The 21,241-nt window shown below is 29.6% G+C and overlaps 1 protein-coding gene across 18 annotated transcripts in view; it reads left to right on the top strand.

The window, feature by feature from the left end:
• Positions 1–17,034, top strand: part of LOC143255185 (protein roadkill-like) — a 105,320-nt gene extending 88,286 nt beyond the window's left edge. For 16 of the 18 annotated variants that reach the window (XM_076510451.1, XM_076510450.1, XM_076510436.1 and 13 more), the window contains 8 exons: positions 4,363–4,484; positions 6,170–6,321; positions 7,206–7,333; positions 8,899–9,076; positions 10,291–10,346; positions 11,949–12,071; positions 12,702–12,844; positions 14,296–17,034. In XM_076510451.1, coding sequence (XP_076366566.1) covers positions 4,387–4,484; positions 6,170–6,321; positions 7,206–7,333; positions 8,899–9,076; positions 10,291–10,346; positions 11,949–12,071; positions 12,702–12,844; positions 14,296–14,440 — 1,023 coding nt within the window. In that variant the 5' untranslated portion in view covers positions 4,363–4,386 and the 3' untranslated portion in view covers positions 14,441–17,034. Of the gene's footprint in view, positions 1–3,043; positions 3,148–4,362; positions 4,485–6,169; positions 6,322–7,205; positions 7,334–8,898; positions 9,077–10,290; positions 10,347–11,948; positions 12,072–12,701; positions 12,845–14,295 lie in introns of all 18 variants that reach the window. The other 2 variants (XM_076510449.1, XM_076510453.1) reach the window with 1 other exon arrangement.
• The last annotated feature ends 4,207 nt before the right edge of the window (positions 17,035–21,241 follow it).

Below are 21,241 nucleotides of genomic sequence, written 5' to 3'. Positions count from 1 at the left end.
AAACGACTGGGTATCTTGCACATTCTTCTAACTCATAGCAGAAGGACACATTAAGAATGTTTAAGAACACTTAGTTAATTTTGCTTTAGGACAAAAGTTGATTTTAGTGTATTGCTACAAGTTGATTTTGTTAGTAGGCACCATTCCAAGATCGCTGGTAACCATACCAGAAAGATTGCAATTGACATTATTAAACAAAACCCCCTCTGGTTGTCAGATGGTCATCATTCCTTTCAATATAACTTTCCACATACCCTTCAATTTCTGTGATGCTTCAATAATGTCATAGAAGCTACTTATTTGCAGAATGTGCAAGCATTAAGGTTCCTTATTTTGCAAGTTGTGATAATTAGTTTTCTTGACGTATGGCAGTCAAATATGGGAACTAACAAGAGATACATGGAAAAAGATAGAACCCACTCAGAGAGCTATGGAGAGAAACATACTTCATATAATGTTTCAAGATGCATGGAGAAATGGCAGAATAACAAAACAACAAATATAATAGATGCAGTGAGGTTCATTCTGAGAAATAGAGGTGGGCTGGGCATGTATTAGGGTATTTTGATAATAAAGGGACATTAAGAACAATGGAATGGCAACCAAGGATAGGGAGAAGATCTAAGGGAAGGCAAAAGAAAAGATAGAGGGGTGATTTAGTAGCAGAAGTAAGAGTCAGATGGACAAGGTATGCTAAGAATAGGATGTAATTCTGATGGAGAGTTACATTCAATGAGGGATGACTACAGCTTTGATAGATCTGCTTAAATCTGGAAATGTTGTCTATTTAAACATGGGAATTAGCATATCTCTTGCTTGATTTATTGTTATGGCAAATTCTGTTCAGCTAGAACAGTTTAGCATCTCAGATGTTTTTCCACACACTCTCCTTTTCAAGTAACTATACATATAGAGATTCTACTATGTATTTCTCATAAACTTCTCAGTTAAATAGCAGACATGAGTAAATTGTATTGTCATTAACACTGTACTATAATGTGCATACATACATGGTATTTATATTTTCATTAAGTATTGAAAGTATTTGATTGAAATGATTTAAAAATAATAAATTAAATAAATAAAAATGCAATCTCAAATGCAAAATGAATATTTTATTAAATATGGAGATAATTACAACTAAACATGGCCCACACACAACTATCATTATCAACTGTGAAAATTTTAAAAAAATTCAAAGAAACAGAAATTGTTATTGGTTCTTGAATTGAAGGTTATTTTAAATCAAATATTGAAATAAATGCTTTTTCCCCCATAAATCAGTAATTAGCATATTCACAAAAACAAAACTCATTAGCTTGCAGCTTATAACCATCAGTGTTATAATTAATTAAATGGTCTTAATATTTCAAATGATATTAGTATGCAGGTGGCATGGATTTTTGTGTGTTGTGTTGTAGTGTAACACCTGTGGATTGTTAATAACAACATTGTTGTGTCTTTGGTTCAAAGTTTGTGTAGCAATATGTTTAACAAATTCTATTACGAAACAAAAACTTCTCAGTCTGTAATATTACTATATCTCCTTTTCTTAACGTGTATTTGTGAAAGCTTCCACTGAGGATTGCAAGAAGTTCCTTTTTATTGTAGATGCATAAATATTGTTTATTTTTTGAAGAAATTCAGACATGATAAAAAATACAGTTCTTGGAAGCTCAGAAATATAAAACTTTTTATTTGGGTGTTTTAAATACCACAACAAAGATGCAATAATCATTTGTTATGTCTTCTTTTAAAACCACTTTGACTCTTGTTTTCTTCTTCACATATGCTAGGCATTCCTTCCACTGTAGATAAAAGGTGTTTTTCATTCTCATGATGTAATAGACTTAATAATTTAGGATGTTTTGAAAACCACCTTCAAAAATGCATTAACCTACACTTGTATAACCAGTAAGAAACTTTAGGACCATAAATGTTATTTTGGTTAATAATACTTGTATATATAATTGATTTGTCATCTGTTAAAAGCCAAAAAGAAAATGTGTAAAAATCCTTGGAATATTAAGTGACTCCACACACCTGTGTCCTTAAACATGGATAAAATGTATTTTTACAGTCAATCTAAATTTTTTCCTCTTGTAAAATTATATTAAGTAGAAATATTTTTCAATATATTCACCAGCAACTACATCAACATTTATTTGTGGGTACATTCAGGATTGCCATTAAATCACCTATGCTTTTCAATCATATATAAATAGTGTAATAATACAATTAAGTAGTACCTTCAGTTATCATTAAAATAAATAAACTGATCTATGTATCATGGTAGACTTTTGTTGTTATTATCAAAAACAGGTATTTGTTTTAGCCAACTGTTGTATATTTTTTTAAGTGGTAATACCTTTTACTTTGTGCCATTTAATTTTTATGTTAAGTGACAAAACTGATTGCAAGGTGGCTACCCAATTATCAATATAATGTGAAACTCTTAACTCATGAATTCTGGACTTAACAGGTTTTTAAATTTTGTAAGTTAAACCTTATGATATTAGATACTATATTTTTATAGAATTTTTTACTACAGAACTTTATCATACCCATGCTATCCTTATTTTATTTTTTCAGTAAAACTTTTAATTTCTTTCAACAATTACTAATACTATCATTATATTTTTATTGTATTTCACTTTGTATGTAAATTTCTTTCCTGGTTGCAACATGTGGTTTTGGCAACTCTCACCAGGTTTCTGAATAAGGAAATTTTTAGTTAAGCTGAATCATCTAAGATCTGCCACTAAAATTGTACCAGACTAAACCTTGAATATCAAATGCAATATTCTTTCTCCTGAATTTTTCAAAACCAGAGCAAAAATAAGAAGACTTTTCATTCTTATCTTTTGTCATACTCAGGTTTTAAATTAATGTATCTGTGTTACACAAAAAATAAAACTGAATTATTTTCTACATCTTATATAATACTTACCTCTGTCTCTTTTTTTTTTTCATCCAGTTTTTCTTAACCATCTTAAATTGAATTTTTATTTGATCTAAAGATTAAAGCTTCTTTGTATTTAAGGTACCTGCTGGTCACTTTCGTGCATACCAACATCAGCAGAATATAATATAAACCATCATATCTTGTGTCAGTTGCAGGTTTGAGCTAGAACCTAGATAAAAAAGGTTTGTATTTAACCCTTCTCAACAGTTATACAAGTATGGCCAAAAATAAAAGAAGGGTTTCTGGTGTTAACAACTCTATTAAAACATGAAATGACATTGTTTTTTTGTTCTTTAGCATTTATTTTTTACAAGAAAGTTAAATCAATTACTCACTTCATTCAATGACATTGTTTGTGAAATTTAATGTGACATTTACAGACATTAATATCACTTTTCAGTATACTATTTCTTAAAGTCTTTCTTTTTTGTTCTGTGGTTGATACTTGATGTTTTGAATCTAAAAAAAATAGTGTACACTTTAAAGTGAAACATGTCACAAGAAGCTTTTATTTTTTTAACCTATTAACACAATATAAAAGTAAAAGTTACTACTGACAACCTCTATTTATGAGAAATTCAAAGTATAAATGTCAGTTCACATCTTTTGTTAATATATTTTTGTTTATGATAATAATAAATGATTAACAGAAACCAAAATATAGACCTTTAGAGGTAGCTAGACCTTCCTAACGTTTACATGCTCTAAATTCAGTGTTTTATTCAGCTTAATTACTCTATTCTAAACTCTTTATCATTACCAACACTTATCAAATACTTCTAGATCAGGCAAAACTATGAATAATTAATTACAAATGATGTAATTTAAATGCTGAGAATTATTCTTTTAAAATCATAGTTCTGCACAGTTCAATGTATTATTTCATTATTAAAATATGTATACATTTGTAGTGTAACAGGTATGAGATATTTTTTCCAGTTGTATCGTATGAACAGCAAAAAGTCATGTCACACACAACTGTTACTTTAACACACTTTCAGTTTGTTTCATTGATCCATAATGGGAAATTACTTGTGCAATTGAAAGTTCCCATTTATTGTTGAATAGAAAGAAAAGACTTAGACTGTAGTTTAAATATTGATTTTATTTGTATTTCTAATTTTACCTTTATAGTAATAACATTAGCAGCATTTCATGAGTAAACTATGTACAAGAGAGTAGAAAAATTACCAAACTTCTATTTCATTCTGTATAATAATATATAAGATAAAGTTAAACCAGCAAATGACATTAAAAAAGTTAAAACTGTTTTTTAACAGTTTAACTGTGTAGAATAAATTACTGTTTTTTATCTTTTTCCTACCAAACACAGGGCTTATAAGACCTTTTATTTTAAACTAAAAGTTGCACTCGTAAAACAAATTCTTTATTTTTAGGTGAAAGTGGTCAAATTTTCATACATGTGGACAATCAATAACTTCAGTTTCTGTAGAGAAGAAATGGGAGAAGTCCTTAAAAGTTCCACATTCTCTGCAGGGGCAAATGATAAACTCAGATGGTAAGTTTTCCTGTGGTTCTTGGTATAACATCTTTATTATGAAACTATTCACAATGAGTTTTTGTTTGTTTTTAGATGAAAATATCTGAATATTCCTACTACTTAGAATGTAAATTTCAGTTTTGAAATATTTAAAAAAAATATCATTAAAGCTGATAATATAATTATGGAGCTTGTATTTTTCATATATATTCAACACATTAAAAAATTAATAAAGAATAGATATCCATTTAAATGTCGACTGTACACATTAGGAATTTACAATGTTTTTAATCTCGTTTAAATACTACATATATTAGTGGTCTGTCTGTCATTCTCTTTATCTTCTGGATGGTTAGTTATAAAAAAAACTTGTATAGAATACCTCTTTTTTTCTTTTTTTTTTCCTTCAAGAATATAATTTTTTAATTTTTTGCAATTCTTGAAATTTTTAATTGATATTAACATCAATATATCAGTTTTTGTATGCATTAAGTAATCAATCTGAGAAAAAAAATGTATAAGAAAAACGTTTGTTTTTTGTGAGAGAATTTTATACAAAAAATAGGACTCCTTTTAATCACTAATTGAAAGAACTATTTTGATGGGAGGAACATAAACAGAAAAAACTGCAAAAAGAACGTAACATGTTTGAATGTATATTTGTTGTTTTTAGGTTGAGGCAATACATATGTTTGTATTGGTATTATATACATGCATTATTTTATTGTACTAGGTTGAATAAATCGATTTGATTATCTTCCCTTTTATACTTCGTATGAAGATTATACGTGCTCAGTTTTATAGTGGTATTATCTCGTTCTCACAAGGAACTGTAGTATCAATTGTGTTTTAACCTAAACATTTTTACCAACAGTGCATTGCAGTCAGTTTCCTTTGTATGAACACAAACACGATGCAATTTTTCTGAATTGAAATACCACATGGAATGATAAAAGATAGCTGTAAACAGCCACTAGATTGTTATAATATGTATGTACCGTGATCAATTTTGTATTTATTCATCACTATTTTTATGAAAATTACTATTGAATTGTTTCAATTGGCATCTATTAGTACAAAGACTTTTGATGCTTTTCAATAGTGTACAGAGTGCTTTGTAAACAGAAATTGTCAACATAATTAAGAAACCATCTTATGAAAAAGCTACTAACTTAAATGTGTAAATGACAAATAGTTTCTTAACTAGCAAATGGCTTGGCATGGCCAGGTGGTTAAGGCAATCAACTTGTAATCTGAGGGCCGCGAGTTCAAATTCCCATCCCACCAAACATGCTTGCCCTTTCAGCCATGGGGGCATTATAATGTGACAGTCAATCCTACTATTCATTGGTAAAAGAGTACCCCAAGAGTTGGCAGTGGGTGGTGATGACTAGCTGCCTTCCATCTGGTCTTACACTGCTAAATTAGGTACGGCTAGTGCAGATAGTCTTCAACTAGCTTTCTGTAAAATTCAAAACAAACCAAACAAACAAACTGGCAGATATACCTGGTATGTGAACCTTTTAGTTTATTTAAAAATATTTCTTTGTTGTTTTTTTAACCATGATTAGTTACAAATATTAAGATACATCTGTATGTATTTCCATGATCAAGGCTGTATTTAGATGTTGGGATTTTTATGTTGGTAATTCTGAAAAATATTAGTTATCATTTCACAAGGGCATCTGTGTTTTGTTTTTCAGGTGCTTAAGGGTCAATCCAAAAGGTCTTGATGAAGAAAGTAAAGATTACTTATCACTTTATTTGTTACTAGTCTCCTGTAATAAAAGTGAAGTCAGGGCAAAATTCAAATTCTCCATTCTAAATGCAAAACGAGAAGAAACAAAAGCAATGGGTGTGTACCTACTTTTTTATGTATTTAATGTTTACTTTATGGTAATATTATACAAACCATTCTTCTTACAAATCTATCATATCAGAGTTGTTTGTATACCTAACTTGATTTTAGAATTTTCATAAGGTGTCCATATATAGTCAAATGGCTGTGTGTGTGTAATACCACCAGTATAAAATTATTTCATACCGCTGATAATACCAGTTGTTTATGTTCTATGGTAAAGAGTTTGATAAAGATTTCTAGGAGTGAGGTTCTCTCCATTTCTCTGTTCATCATATTCAGAGGTTAAGACTAACTTAAACTGGTTTTAAAAGGTTTGTTGGTTGGTTGGTTTGTTGTTTTTTGGCACAAAGCAACTAGGCTGTCTTTGCTGGCTTAAAATGACAGCTTTAATTAAGTTTTCAAAACATGTTTTAAATGAAATTTTGTTTGTTATTTTTAAGTCATCAGATAAATCCATGTATAATGTACTAATGTTCTGTTTAGTACTGTAAATGTTTAATGATGTACTTGGTGAACATACTAAAGAGTAGGGATTTAGAATAACTTGAAAGAAATAATGAAAGAACATTTTTCTCTATGTACTACTTCTTAATGTTGTGAACATTATGCATTTATGTGAATTGATGGTAAAATTTTATATCAAACTTTAGTAGCACAAATGGCATGTAAGAAATGCTCTAGTTTATTATGTAAAACAGTATCTTTGATACTGACAAGAAATGCAATAAAACTGTTTTAATCACAATCCGCGTTAGAGGTAATATGAACTAGATTTGTTTTGGGCTTTAAGAGTATTTTAATTCTGTAGTGATTGTTGGTTACAAAGAACATTCTGATATTTAAGAAAATGTATTAGTTACGTGTATATTCTCTTTCAGAGAGTCAACGAGCATATAGGTTTATTCAGGGCAAAGATTGGGGTTTCAAAAAATTCATACGTCGAGATTTTTTATTAGATGAAACTAATGGTTTGCTACCTGATGACAAGCTCACATTGTATTGTGAGGTAAGTAGACAAGGTTTCCTAAAGGAGCAAGTTTCAGTTACTTTTATTTTTCTCATGATAAAAATCATCCATTTTACTAGATGTGATACAAAACAAATTTTATAACACTTAATAACTCCATGACCAGTTAGATCATGAGTTTCAAGTTCTCTCAGCTTAGCTAGGTTGTTGGTAGAGAAATGCTTGCATGTCTTGAAGTGTGAGAAAGAGCTTGGTTTAGAGCTTATACTGTTGAAAGCTGCAGTTATTAGTCAATCTGATATGATTGTTGTTACTCATTTTACTGTAATGAGCCCATACATGTGTGTGTGTATGTGTGTAATAGCTTTGTGATCAAAACTCCTGCACCATCTCTTGAATGTCACAACAAATAAAAATTCAAACTTTTGGTATTCAGGATTCAGACAGTTAGAAAAATAACTGTGATAAGTGAAACAAGCATTTCTTTATAATAAAACACAATTTTAAATTAATATATTCTCCCCACAACAAGAACATGATTTCCACTAAAACTGTATGTGAGAGTTTGGTTATATCTCTATTGATATATTTTTTAAGTGTAGTGCTGAGAAACTGGAGTTCCCAAAGGTTTTTTTTCAATAAACAAGTACCACTTTTAACATAAAAAACAGTACAGTTTAGGTTTATATTAATAAAATTTATGAAAAGCTTGAGCTTTGTATGTTGAATCATTTTGATGCAGTGAGTTTTATGCAAGTAAAGAGTAGAATCTGAACGCGTTTTTTGTGCAGTTTTTCCCAAAAAATTTTTTTTCGAAAATGTTCTACATTTCTAAATTTTTTCTGTGACTTTATGGATATGTTGATTACTATGTATGATGGCGTTTCTGCTAGTTGTGAATAACTATGGTTATTCACAACTATATTCATGTTATAGTTAACCTTGCACTATAGGTGGAGAGTGTTAGTTATATTTGAAATAACTAAAAAACCTCTCTTTTTTCCCAGTAACAAACACGAAAATGCTTGTTTGAGACAAAATTATACTATTAATGAAATAATGATGGTTCAAAGAAAAGATCACAAATTTTATTTAAAAACTTAAGAAAGGAGAAAATTAACAGATGTGAAATTATGTATACAACAAGCCTCAGATTATATCTTCTTCTGAGCATTGAATACATGTCATAACATGCTGTAGTTTAACAGATCTATTTTTATTTTTAAAAAACATGCCTTTTATTAAGGCCAAAAGAATTCAGTTTTAACCAAATGAAAAATATTTACTTTCAATAAATTGTCTATTTTTTTAAAGACTATATTTATTTTTTTTAAAACCATAAATTACAAAATGTTTTCAATTCTGGTGCATGAATGGACAAGCAAGCAGAACTGTTATTTTGTCTGAGGCAGAACCTTTGAAGGTCATAACCTGTACTGTATCTAGTGACCAACAAAAAAACTTGATGTTGTTTGAACAGGAAAAAGACATACCACTTTCTGTTTAATATAAATAAATACTTTTTTCAATTAGACATAAGATAACTAGAAAATTTTAATTAATTTAATATCTCAAATGTTTTCTTTCTTCACTGATCTCAAAAGGTGAGTGTGGTTGCTGACTCAGTAAACATCTCAGGACAAAACAATGCCATACAGTTTAAGGTGCCAGAGTGCCGCTTGTCAGATGACTTAGGATTGTTATTTGAAAGTCAGAAGTTTAGTGATGTTATTCTTAATGTAAATGGGAGAGAGTTTTATGGACACAAAGCTATCTTAGCAGGTGAGACTTTATTTTTCTGTGTGCTTGTTTAAGTAATAAAATGGAAAACAAAAATGGTGTAGATCCAAAGTTGTTTCTTTAAGCAAGATTAATTTTCCAGTTAGACACATCAAAACAAACTGCAGTGAACAAAATATATCTGCATTATAAGTTCAACATATCATTTATTATTGTAACAGTATTTCAAGAACTAAATGGTTTATTCAGATGTTGAAACTTATAGAATAAAATATGGTGAGATTGATCAAATAGCATCAGTTAACAATGTCCAAGTTGGTAAATATTAGATTGTTTCATTATCTTTGAGCTGTGATACGATTGAAAATCATTAAATCAATATAATACTTGATTCAATGAATAAACTGTTATAATTGAAAACTTGTTTGTTTCCAACAAGCTTTATTTTATCAGTTTGTTATGTAATAGGGTCAAAATGTTACTGATATTAAAATAAGTAATACTTGTTAAAATGGGTCATTTATATTTCTTCTATTTCGTGAGACCAAATTGGGAAAAATCTATTGTTTCTGATATGTAATAATTGACTAAATGGTGAGTTTGAGGGTTTAAAATGCTCAACATTGTGTTTCAGTATCCACAATGGGTAGAACACAGATAGCTCATTGTGTAGATTTATTCTTACCAACAAGAGTAAAAAAGTCTTCTGTCAATAAACAGCCTTTAGTATAAGAATGGTCAACAACTTGTTTGTATCTCAGGGATGATATAATGTATCTAAACCAACCATATATTCCAATTAGCCTCAATATATGTGATATAAAAACTTTGTATGAATTAGGCTTAAAACTGTAGCCAATGAGAGAATTTATGACAAAACATCTGAGTTTAGTGATGCCAGATTAACAAGACTTCTACATTTCTTTTGGTACTGCAGTGATGGTGAAAAAGTATATTAGTGGATTCCAGTACTCTTATTAGTAACAGCAGCCCATTTTTATTGGGTTAATTTTTATTTCTGTCCTGTGTGGGTAGATTACTTTGATCAGATGATATTGATAAGCAAGAAAGAGAAAGCATTTTCTTCATATTTTAAATTAAAATAAAGTGTAAGGTATGTACTTGTAACAAATTTGTATCAGTGGTACTGTTTTACTGGTCACATTTTGTGAAATTGTGCCTAATTTTGTTAAATCTTCAAATATTTCTTATTTTAGAAATATGTTATTCAACTGTTTGTCTCGTATTTTCCTCAGCACGATCTCCTGTCTTTGCTGCCATGTTTGAACATGAGATGGAAGAAAAGAAACAGGTAATAAATATAGTTCTGGTTTTTTGTTTAGTGCTTTTATTTTTAATGTTATTGCTTATTTTATTTGTTTATAACAATATTGGTGATGAAAAAAACAGTCAGTCTGAAAAATTTAATGTCTGCGTAGAACTCTGAACTTTATTGCTAGAATCGCTAAGTGCTTTTGACGTATGAAGCCCCAATTTTTATTCTTTTTGTATTATTAAAATCATAATTTCACATGGTTTTTCACTTAGTAAAGCATATTGAAAAAATGCAATTTTGCTTAATCTTTGTTAATTTATTTAAAACCTTTTTCTCCATTGTGTTGAATGTATTGTTAAATCAAAATATTAAATATTCCCAGATATGTACAAGTTCTACAATACCAATGTTGGTTTAAAAAAAAAAGGCATTTACAGTATATTGTTACAATTACAGCATGGTTTGTTGTAAGAAAATGTTTTTTTTAAGAAATATTTAATGTTATTCTTTTCAGCGTGAATATTCACTTTGTTATAATACCTCTAATGTGCCACTTTACATAGTGGATTTCACAATGCATGCAGATGTTAGGTTATTCATCAACTATCCTTAATCAGAGAAAACTTCAGTTATAACTTCAGTGAAAAAGGACGAAAACTAATTAATATCCAGTTGTGGACATAACTTATGAATATACAGCATTTATTTTTGCTTAACATAATAGTTTCTCTGTTTGTTTTGTTGCTAATACTGCTAACAAGTATATGGAGGCTTTATATATATACCTCTAAAGTTACCAAATGTTTTACAGCTAAACATAATTTATTATATTTTTGCTGTGTACATGAAAGCATGCTTTAGAATTAAAAACAGTCTTGAATTTAAGAATTATTATAAAATCCATCATATTTAAGTGTGTGTAAATTTATTTAAGTAACTACTTTAAGTTCTAAAGACAGTATTCCAAAATCAATGCTTTTACATCATCTATAAATTTATACATCAAATGTATAACTATGGCAAAGTGGACTGTATAACTAGTTTGTACTTGAAGCTTACACAGCAAGCAAAACATACTCTATATAATCTCTCACCTATTCTAAAACATGACTTAACAAGATTATGACTTTCTTCCCACTATCCAAGAATTCAGCATATTGGGCAACTCTTCAAACAAAATAATGTTTTGAGCCAAAGAAACATTGTTGATTTTTAAGTTGTTAATACTTCATGATGTGTGAATAGCCATCACAAGGAAAATTATAAATGATATTTAAAGAGGCAGTTAGTACTACTGCAGTATAGATCAAGGCGAGCTACTATTTACTTTGAGTTCAGCAAGTACACCAAATATACGAGTCATAAAGCTCTCTGTTTTTAAAATCTAGGTTCTTCAATTATTGGAATGATTTATTCTTAATCTCAAAATTTTTAATTGCAGTAGAATGTTTCTGCAAATACTTGAATGTTAATTTTGTTAATTGGAAAGGTCATTTATTCTGAATAACACTTACTTTGATAAATACTTATGTAACCTTCATGCAGACTATCTACATTGTGTCTTAAGATTGTTTAGGGCAGTAATTTATTAAATATGAATTTTCACTATATTTATTACTCTTTATCATTTCTTCCCAGAACCGAGTACAAATAACAGATATGGACCATGAAGTGCTTAGAGAAATGCTACGGTTTATTTACACAGGGAAAGCACCTTGTTTAGAAAAAATGGCTGATGATCTCTTAGCTGCAGCTGACAAGGTAAGTTGAGTTCTCTAATTTTGTTACGTTCAAAGAATTGGAAAATATGTATCAGATTTGGATATTTATCATTCCTTTTAAAAAAAAACACATATTACACTTTTATTGATTTGAATTTTTTGTGACTTTTTCTGTTCATGCAACACGAGACTTTGTTTTGTAACATTTATATTTTTACCACATATTATTTTTTTAAGTACAACTTACATTATTGGTAGTACACATGTTATGATGTATTTCATAACAGCATAAGTCAAAACAGTGGATAATAAATAACTTGATTTATTATGAATAGGTAATTCATATTAATACCAATTTAGATTTGACTGCTTATATTAACATAATAACTGTGGTATTTGGTTTAAAAAAAAAAGTTATATATATACTGTTATCAGTCTTGGTTATGCTAGTATATTTGAAGCTTATCCCTAAAGAATGAAACCTTTTTATATTCTTTCATTTAGTGACAATAGTCCTAAGTAGGAAAACAAGTTAGTAACACACTTTAACATTATTATCAAAATTTTATTTTGACCATAAAAAGTAAAATTGCTGTTTGGTTTTGTAATTATGTTTATAATGCAACTTTACCACAGTATTTTCACTAATATCTTAGTGGTTTTTGTACAGTATGCCTTAGAGAGACTTAAGGTAATGTGTGAGGAGGCATTATCAACCAGTCTTTCCGTGGAGACAGCTGCTGATGTACTAATACTTGCAGACATGCACAGTGCAGACCAGCTTAAAGCACACTCTATTGACTTCATCAACACGTATGTTATTTACTGTTGTTTAAGATGATTACTTAATGCATATGAAAATTTTTTGTAAGAATTAAAATAAACGTGTTAGTGAAAAATTCAGGGTTAGAAATGAACAATATGCTTCTCGTTTTCTTAAAAATAATGATAATTATCTGCTAACCATCGGACTGAAAAATAAACTTTAGCATTTTATATACATAAACATATCTACACTGAATTTAATACTCCTTTTTTTATGCTGGTTCTTTTATACATTTTATGGTATAGTGGTACATGAGTCTGCATATGATACTTGTGTAACAGGTGAGCCCGAGATGGCTAGTCGTTGGGATTGACTTTCTACAAGTTACAAAGAATTTATTTAAAAATTCAAGAAGACAGTTTTATCTCAAAATATTTATGAAATATATATACAATAATTTGATATTTCACTATTGGTTTAGGCTTTTTATTTTTACAAGCTTAAATATTTCAGCCAGATCCCCTCTAACTCTTCTTTTTTTAATGAAAATAATTTTGAGAATCTTAACCTCTCCTCATATTACAACCCCCTCCATTCAAAGTGCAACTTTAATAATCCTCTTTTGCACAATTTCCAACAATTTGACGTCTTTCCTAAGATAAGTAGCTCAGGACTGAACACAGTACTCCAGATGTGACCTCATCAGTGACCTATACAATAAAATTATTATCTCTTTAGACTTGTATTCAGTATTTCTGTAGATAGAACATAAAGTCTTATTTGTCTTACCACTAGCAACAGCATACTGCTGTGATGGCTTATAAGAGACTGATCAAACATTACACTAAGACCCTGTTCTTTCATAACATTCTTAAAATTATTCCCATCCAAATTATAATGACCTACATACAATATTTTACATTTATTATAATTAAAACCCATCTGTTATTTATTTCCCCAACATGCTAAATCATCTAATTATTTTGTAAATAATCAGCATGCTCTTCACAGCTAACAACACTCAAGCCTTAATATCATCAGCAAATATAAATAATTTGTTGACCATTCCTTCATCTGTGTCATTAATGTAATCCAAAAAGAGCAACAATCCTATGAGTGAATGCTGAAGTACACCAGTTCCAACATTAATCCAGTTTGACTGAACTCCATTTGTAACAACCCTCTGCCTCCTTCCATGAAGCAACACTTCATTTCCAGTTGTTATGGTTAAAGCAAACAGTATAAGTAATGTATGTTTTTCATGGATTAATTAATTCTGCATTTATTTGAATATTAGAAGTTCTAGACATGACTAATATTGTAAATTGTGATACTTTGTTGTTAGTGTTCAGTTGTACACAGTGTAATAAGTGTTTTTATTGTGCTGTGTTATCAGACAGTTTCCTCACTAGAAATAAGTTTTTTTTAATACTTAAAGGTCTGTTTAGATAAAGAGTAAAGTGATAAAAAAAATTATTGTAATGTTTTATTTTTGTAGACATGCAACAGATGTTATGGAAACTGCTGGATTCAAGAGTATGGTTCACAGACAACCACATCTAATAGCAGAAGCCTTTCGTGCCCTTGCAACTCAACAAGTCCCACCAATAGGACCTCCGAGGAAAAGAATAAAACAGTCATAAGACCTAATATACCTCCTGATTTCTTGTTCATTACAACATAGTGTGTTTGCCATCAAGTGCGCAGTACCAAATTTCTGACTTAAATAAATTATTTGTGAAATTATGCTGAACATCACCATCTTGAACATCATACCATTTTGTTTTTGTTTGTAAAATACCCATCACTGGACATGGTCCATTTGCAGAAGGTTTAAGGATATAATTTTTTGTGTATTCAGTGTTCTTCTCACACCTTCAAACTGTGTGATCAATTTTGAATTTCAGAAAAATGTATTTTAGTATGTGGGAAAAAAGAAAGTTTACTTTGACCAGTTTTTGGTCAGTATGTTAAATATGTGACCAATGGGAAACATCTTCCAGTTTGACCTCATCTGTATTATACCACAAAACCTTAGACATTGACAGTGATTAATTGACTATAAAAAGACGCAGTGTTCTTATACAAAAATATGTAGTTTGTATTGATAGCCTTTTACTTAGCCACTCCAATGTATTTTCATTTGTGTATGTGTTTTTTTGTGATATTTTGAATGAATTATCACCCAATTCTCACCACTAGCTACTGATAGATGGTTAGAAATTAGAGTGAGCACTATTTAGGGTGAAGGACTGTATCCATAATGTTTGTTTTTCTTTATCTTGTTAATATTTGTAAATTTCAGATACTACGACTTATAGAAAAGAGCATGCTAAAAGTCATTTTGTTACAAAATGCATATTTTGCTACCAAACAATGGTGAATGATTCTGTGTTATAAGAAAAACAGACACATCTATAAACTCTCTGAAATATATATGGTAACAGTTATTTTGTTCACATATAAAAAATTTTACAAATTATAGTTCATTTGTTTTCAAAAAATAAACCATAACTGCAAACATTAACATTTTCCCAAAAAGTGATATGTTTGGTAAAGTAAAGGCTGCAGATTTTATCAATGTGAATAAATAATGAATATTCAGTTAATGTTCTTTAGGCTACTTCCCTTTAAACATATCTTTTAACTTTTTAATATTAAAAGTTAAATGTGATTGGGTGAAAAGCAATTTTGTGGAAGTATCAGCATAAAAAAACATTTACTATACCTGCAGGGATGAAAACAAAATTACATTCACTCAAGGGAAAGCTTTTGGAAGAGTACATTTCCTCATCTAATGTTACATTCACTCATGAATTGTTTTCTTATTTAATTCATGCAATATGTTCATATTCATTGGTCATAACTAAAGGAATACAGATTGACCATGACATCAACTAAAAAATTAAATTCCTCAGGAGTGTGAAATGATAACCTTTTTAATCATTGATCTGCATTATATAATGGATTTAAAATAAATTATGAATGGTCCTTTTCTTTGAATGTGAAATATGTTGGATGAGCCACTTTTACAGTTAATTAAAACTTCCCACGGATCAAATATTTTTTGTTCCAAAAGTGAAAGTGTGCTTAACAAGTATTCATTAAACTCAGTTGATTTGAACTTAGACATATATGACACAAAGTGTTGGTAGGAAGGCTTTTTCAACATTTGTTAAACCAAAAATTATTTTCTGTATACATTTTGCTTGAATATTTACCTGTCGAGATGGTTTAAAATTATTAAAAGAAGTGTTGACATGAAAATTAGAAATGGTTTCCTTTTAGAAATACAAGTACATTACAGTGTATGAATTGAGAAATTGCTTGTTCCAGTGGTGAAACTATCATTTGTAGTCAAATAGTTGAAAACCTTGTGTTGTTAGTAGTGCTTATCTTTGTCATTTATTTATATATTTTAACTGTTATAACTACAGTTTAGTAGAAGATTGGAAGCAGATTCACTGTTTACCTACCTCTTTCACTAGTGGTTCCATTACAACTTGTTAAAATTTTTAACTTTAAATAGATAAAAAAGGCAGAACAAAAGGAATTTTTTTCATAAAAATTAAAAGTCAGCATTTCTAAACTCATAAAATAGGTACTTGCAAAAGCTAAAGTTCTTTGAAATCTGGCAATACATTTTTTTTATAACCAATAAGCTTTAGCATTATCCAGTCAGTTTGAGGGTAAATATATAGAAACAACTGTGTTTTTTTGGTTTTTTTTTATTATTAAGTTTCAATATATGCTTCAGTTCATGGCCAATGTTTTGTTAAAAATTTCATTGTGCTACAAGAATTTATTAAAATTCAGTTATTTAAACTGCAATTTCCTGGTTATTATTTCTAAGCAAAACTTGAATAAGTAATTGACTCCCTGTGAATAGAGTGAGAGTTATGTGATAACAGTGTCAAGTCACCTGTTCAATTTAAATACTGTGTGTGTGTATATCACGTGTAAATTGCTAGTGTTTAGTATTACTTACTCTCTCGTTTGGCATATTTCTTTCAACTGTGATGATGTTCTGTAAGCCTCATCTGGCAAATGTGTATAATTGGATATTGAAAATTTCTGTGTTTCAACATAAAACTATACTCATTATTTAGTAAAATACTGTGAAATGATCAGCTGAGTCCAAATAATTTGGTGTTTTTGACTTGTTACAGTAGTGTGATCATGTTTTCATACATTCTTAAAGTTACCTGAAATAAAATCTTCAGTCATGGAAGTGGAAGACCCAACTGTCTCATTTTAATTTTCATCTCCAGCTCACAAGCACATTCCCACTTTTGTGAAATTCCCAAACATGTAAAATGTTTCTTGCTTATGCTGTTTACTTTAAAATTATTGGAATTACATTTGACTGTGTTTAATAATTTGCATCGTCTTAGGCTATGATATACTTTGGTATAAAATATGGTACAAAATGAAACGGGTCATAGGAATTCATGTCGGACAAGATTCTTTTTCTTGGGAGGCCCAGTATGGTCAGGTGGGTTAAAGCACTCAACTTGTAATCCGAGGGTCACAGATTCAATTCCCCGTAACACCAAAAATGTTCACCCTTTCAGCTCTTGGGGCATTATAATGTTACAGTCAATCCCACTATTCATTGGTAAACGAGTAGCCCAAGAGTTGGTGGTAGGTGGTGATGACTAACTGCCTTCCCTCTAATCTTACACTGTTAAATTAGGGCCAGCTAGTGCACATAGTCCTCGTGCAGCTTTATGCGAAATTCAAAACCAAACCAACTCTTTTCTTGGTACATATGTAGAATGAGGTTTAATACAAAAATGTATCATTTTTCAAATCATAACTTGATAAATGTTAAAATTTAAGAAAAAGGTTTAGTGACAAGTTTTTAAAGCTAAGCTTTGAAATACGTTGTTTTTTCATTCTTGGATATCTTTTATCCATGTATAGTTATTTTAATAGTATTTCACCTTTATAGTAGCAAATGAAGTAGATGCAAATTGGTGATCTTAAAAATGCCCACAAATGTTATTTTAACTAACTTATCATTCTTGAAGATAAATTCATTAACATGCTCTTAGAGATACCATAAATAACTAATAGTTATGTTGTCTCAAAATCATATAAAAGGTTACATTGGTTAATCATTTGTGAAAAGGCTAATACAATAATATAAATTTTTTAATTTTCTGTTTGAATGATATTTATAATTAAAAGTACTGTAGTCACATAAAACATTTATATGACACTTGTTTGTTTGTATTAATACTAATACTCCATTTTAAAGTATATTCTAAGATAAACATGAAAATGTAAAGTTCCTCCGAGGGGTTTTTTTCAGACTAATATTTCACACTCATTGATTGCAAACTATATTTGATAATTGTTGTACTTTCTAACAATTTTATTAATCAACAGTAGAAAAACAAGTTACTGTGACAGAAAGGAACATAATCCAAGAGATTTTTAAAATATATGGAGCAAATTTAATCCATCTTGAAAAACATTTTGTACTAATTTGTCTGATAATCAGACAATGCTGTGCAATAACCAAGTTTGTACTTGTTTTGGATCTTATGCTATATTTTCCAAATCTTAATATTTTATCCTCTCTCCTATTGTCTGTAGGCTTTTAAACTATCAATCCCTCAGATAATTTTGTAAACTTCAGTAAGATCACAGAGAAGAAAAAAGGCTGTGAGGTTCTAACCTCTCCATATGAAATAGCCCTTCTATTCCTTCATTCACCCTACCAGCCCACCTTTGAACCATTTTTGTTTATATTATTTCTTTCCTAAGAAGACCAAAAGTGTTTATATTATTCCAAATAAGGCTGAACTAATGGTTTATGGAGATAAAGGTAATTATCTCTCTTAATTCGTGATTGGTATGGCTGTAAATACACCATTAAATTCCATTAGCATTACTACTGACAACAGAGCACTGAATTTAGATTACTTTAATGACTTATCCACCATTATGCTGAGATTATTTTGTTCACTCATGCTATTGAGTTGGCTTCCATTTATCTTAAAAATGTAATCCAGATATATTATCTTGCATTTACTACAATTAATCATTTTTCGAACATTTATCCAGCTTACCAATTGATACAAATTGTTCTTTAATTATGTCAACATTGCATGTACAGTTGGAAATACACAACTGTTTAACATCATCTGCAGACTTTGTTAATTTACTAATTATGTCCCTATCAATGTCAATATAAATGAGAAGGTCCAAGCACTGGACCTTTGGACATTCCTCTACTAATAAAGATTCGGTTTTACTAGAATGCATTAATAAAAAAAATTTAGCTTTATCTCATCAAACCAATCACCCTGTAGTTGTATTAACTAGTCTTTCCTCAATTTCTGTCAGTGTGAATTTCTGTTATATGACATAGTATCAAAAGTTTTTTGGGGGAAATTTATACATGCATTTTCCATCATCTAAACAAGTAGCATCCTCAAAAAAAAATTGTAGATTAGCAAGGCAAGATGAAATAGTGTTGGCTTTTTATATGATATATTTCAGTAACCAATTTTGCAAAGTTTCTCTTATCAGACTATCTTACATTTTTCCCACTACAAAAGTGAACCTAATTGGCATAAAATTTCTGTGGCATCTCTTACCATCCATTCCCTTTAAAAAATAAGAATAACATTAACAAATCTCTAATCCTCAGACACTTGCTTATTCTGTTGAGCTATTAAGAAAGAAAAGGACGTTGTATATCTGATCCTTGACCTACTTAATACCCTGGGGAAAACCTGTTCTGATCCTTATGTTTTATCTATTTGTAATCACTCAATTTTTCTTCATTAACACTAAAAGGCTAGTATCTCCATGATTCAGGTCATTTCCAGTATTTCCCATGAATACTCAGGATCAAAAATATTTCCAACTAAAACAGGACAAAATTAAATTGTTAAAGAGTTCAATCATCTTAAAGACTTCACCATAAGCCTTACTAGTAGCAGCATTCTTTACTCTTACAGGTGTGACTATTACAATATGGCAGCCACTTAATGCAGTTTGTATTTCCCACTAGAAATATGAACTGAGGATATAAAATCAGTAGACAAAGTACAATCTGTGCAGAAAACAGTCACTGCTACCTATTCATAACCATTCTATATGTGCAGAATGCTGTTCAAAACATCAGTAATATTTACATTTGAAAATTATTTAATTTTTATGAGAAAATGGTATAAAATCACTCCAGTGTTCTCACACTTGAAAGGACAATTGAATTCTATAAGCTGATTATGACCCTGAATTATCTGATGATAATTTTGAGCCTCATAAAACTAATGAACTTATGCACTTAGAGTTAAGGATCTTCTCTACATTTTAATGTTTGGCTCATGTACAACATACTTTAAAAATTTTGTTTTCTTTAATTCTGATATATTTTGCCCAGCACTTGTCATAATTGTTTGTTATTATTTACTTTGCTCTGTAATGAAATCCTTTTTGTAAGTTTTCCATTCTATCTGTCAATGTAAACTTTTTAAAATTATGGCAATTATCCCTTATTTGTCTTGAGGAAACAAATTAAGTATTTTTTGCCTGTTATTATTATTTTCCTCTTTTTAGGACCACATCTATCTTGAATTGAAAAGTAATATGTTTTTAGAAAATTTTCCAACTCTGTCCCACATCACCTTTTTACCTCTTATCCCATTTCACTAATAATGAATCTTTTTCTCATGACCACTCAGTTTTGTTTCATGGAAATTAATAGCTGCAATTTCATTTGCATTTTTTATAATATACAAAAAAATCATCCAACCTAATCATGCAATGATTATTCTTTCCCAAATATTCCCCCACTTTTATTCTTGCAACCATATATTTATTAGTTGTTAGTGAATTTCAGTATGTGGTATAGAAAACCATCATGGATTACTTTCAAAAAAACTTTTGTCCATCATTGTTTGTCTCCAAACTGTCTGTGTTGTTGTGGTTAAATTGTTCCATCACTATTCTTATCAGTAACAGCCTTGATCTTACTATAGCATCTGTCTGAACAGGTAACGAATTAAAACATTTTTAACTATGAACAGTCAGATTTTAACCTCTGTAGATTCAACCATTTGTTTACCATATTATTATGCCTTCACTCTCAGCACATTGTAGTTAATCCCTTACTGTTTGAAAAAGCACACAACCTGTGAAGTGTTGCCATCACAGAGTACTGACCATTGCTCTGGCTGATTATGGCTTATTTATGTACACCTAAGTTTATCATTTATATTTTATCTTATTATTTTCTAACACATTTTATAAAGTAAATTATTCAAATACCTTTTCTTCTCAAATTTTGGGGAAGGGGGCAAATGCATCTTTTTTTTTTTTTTTATCCTGTGGATGCCCTTGTTTTTCTTTAAATTTTTGAGGACTTTCCACTTTTACCAAGTAATAATATATGGTAAGTCATTTTAACAAATACTATGAAAATT

This window comes from Tachypleus tridentatus, chromosome 7, assembly GCF_004210375.1.
Source record: "Tachypleus tridentatus isolate NWPU-2018 chromosome 7, ASM421037v1, whole genome shotgun sequence".
Classification (NCBI taxonomy): Eukaryota; Metazoa; Arthropoda; class Merostomata; order Xiphosura; family Limulidae; genus Tachypleus; species Tachypleus tridentatus.
The sequence above is the reverse complement of the archived record's forward strand: the minus strand, read 5'-3'. Positions and strand labels throughout refer to the sequence as shown.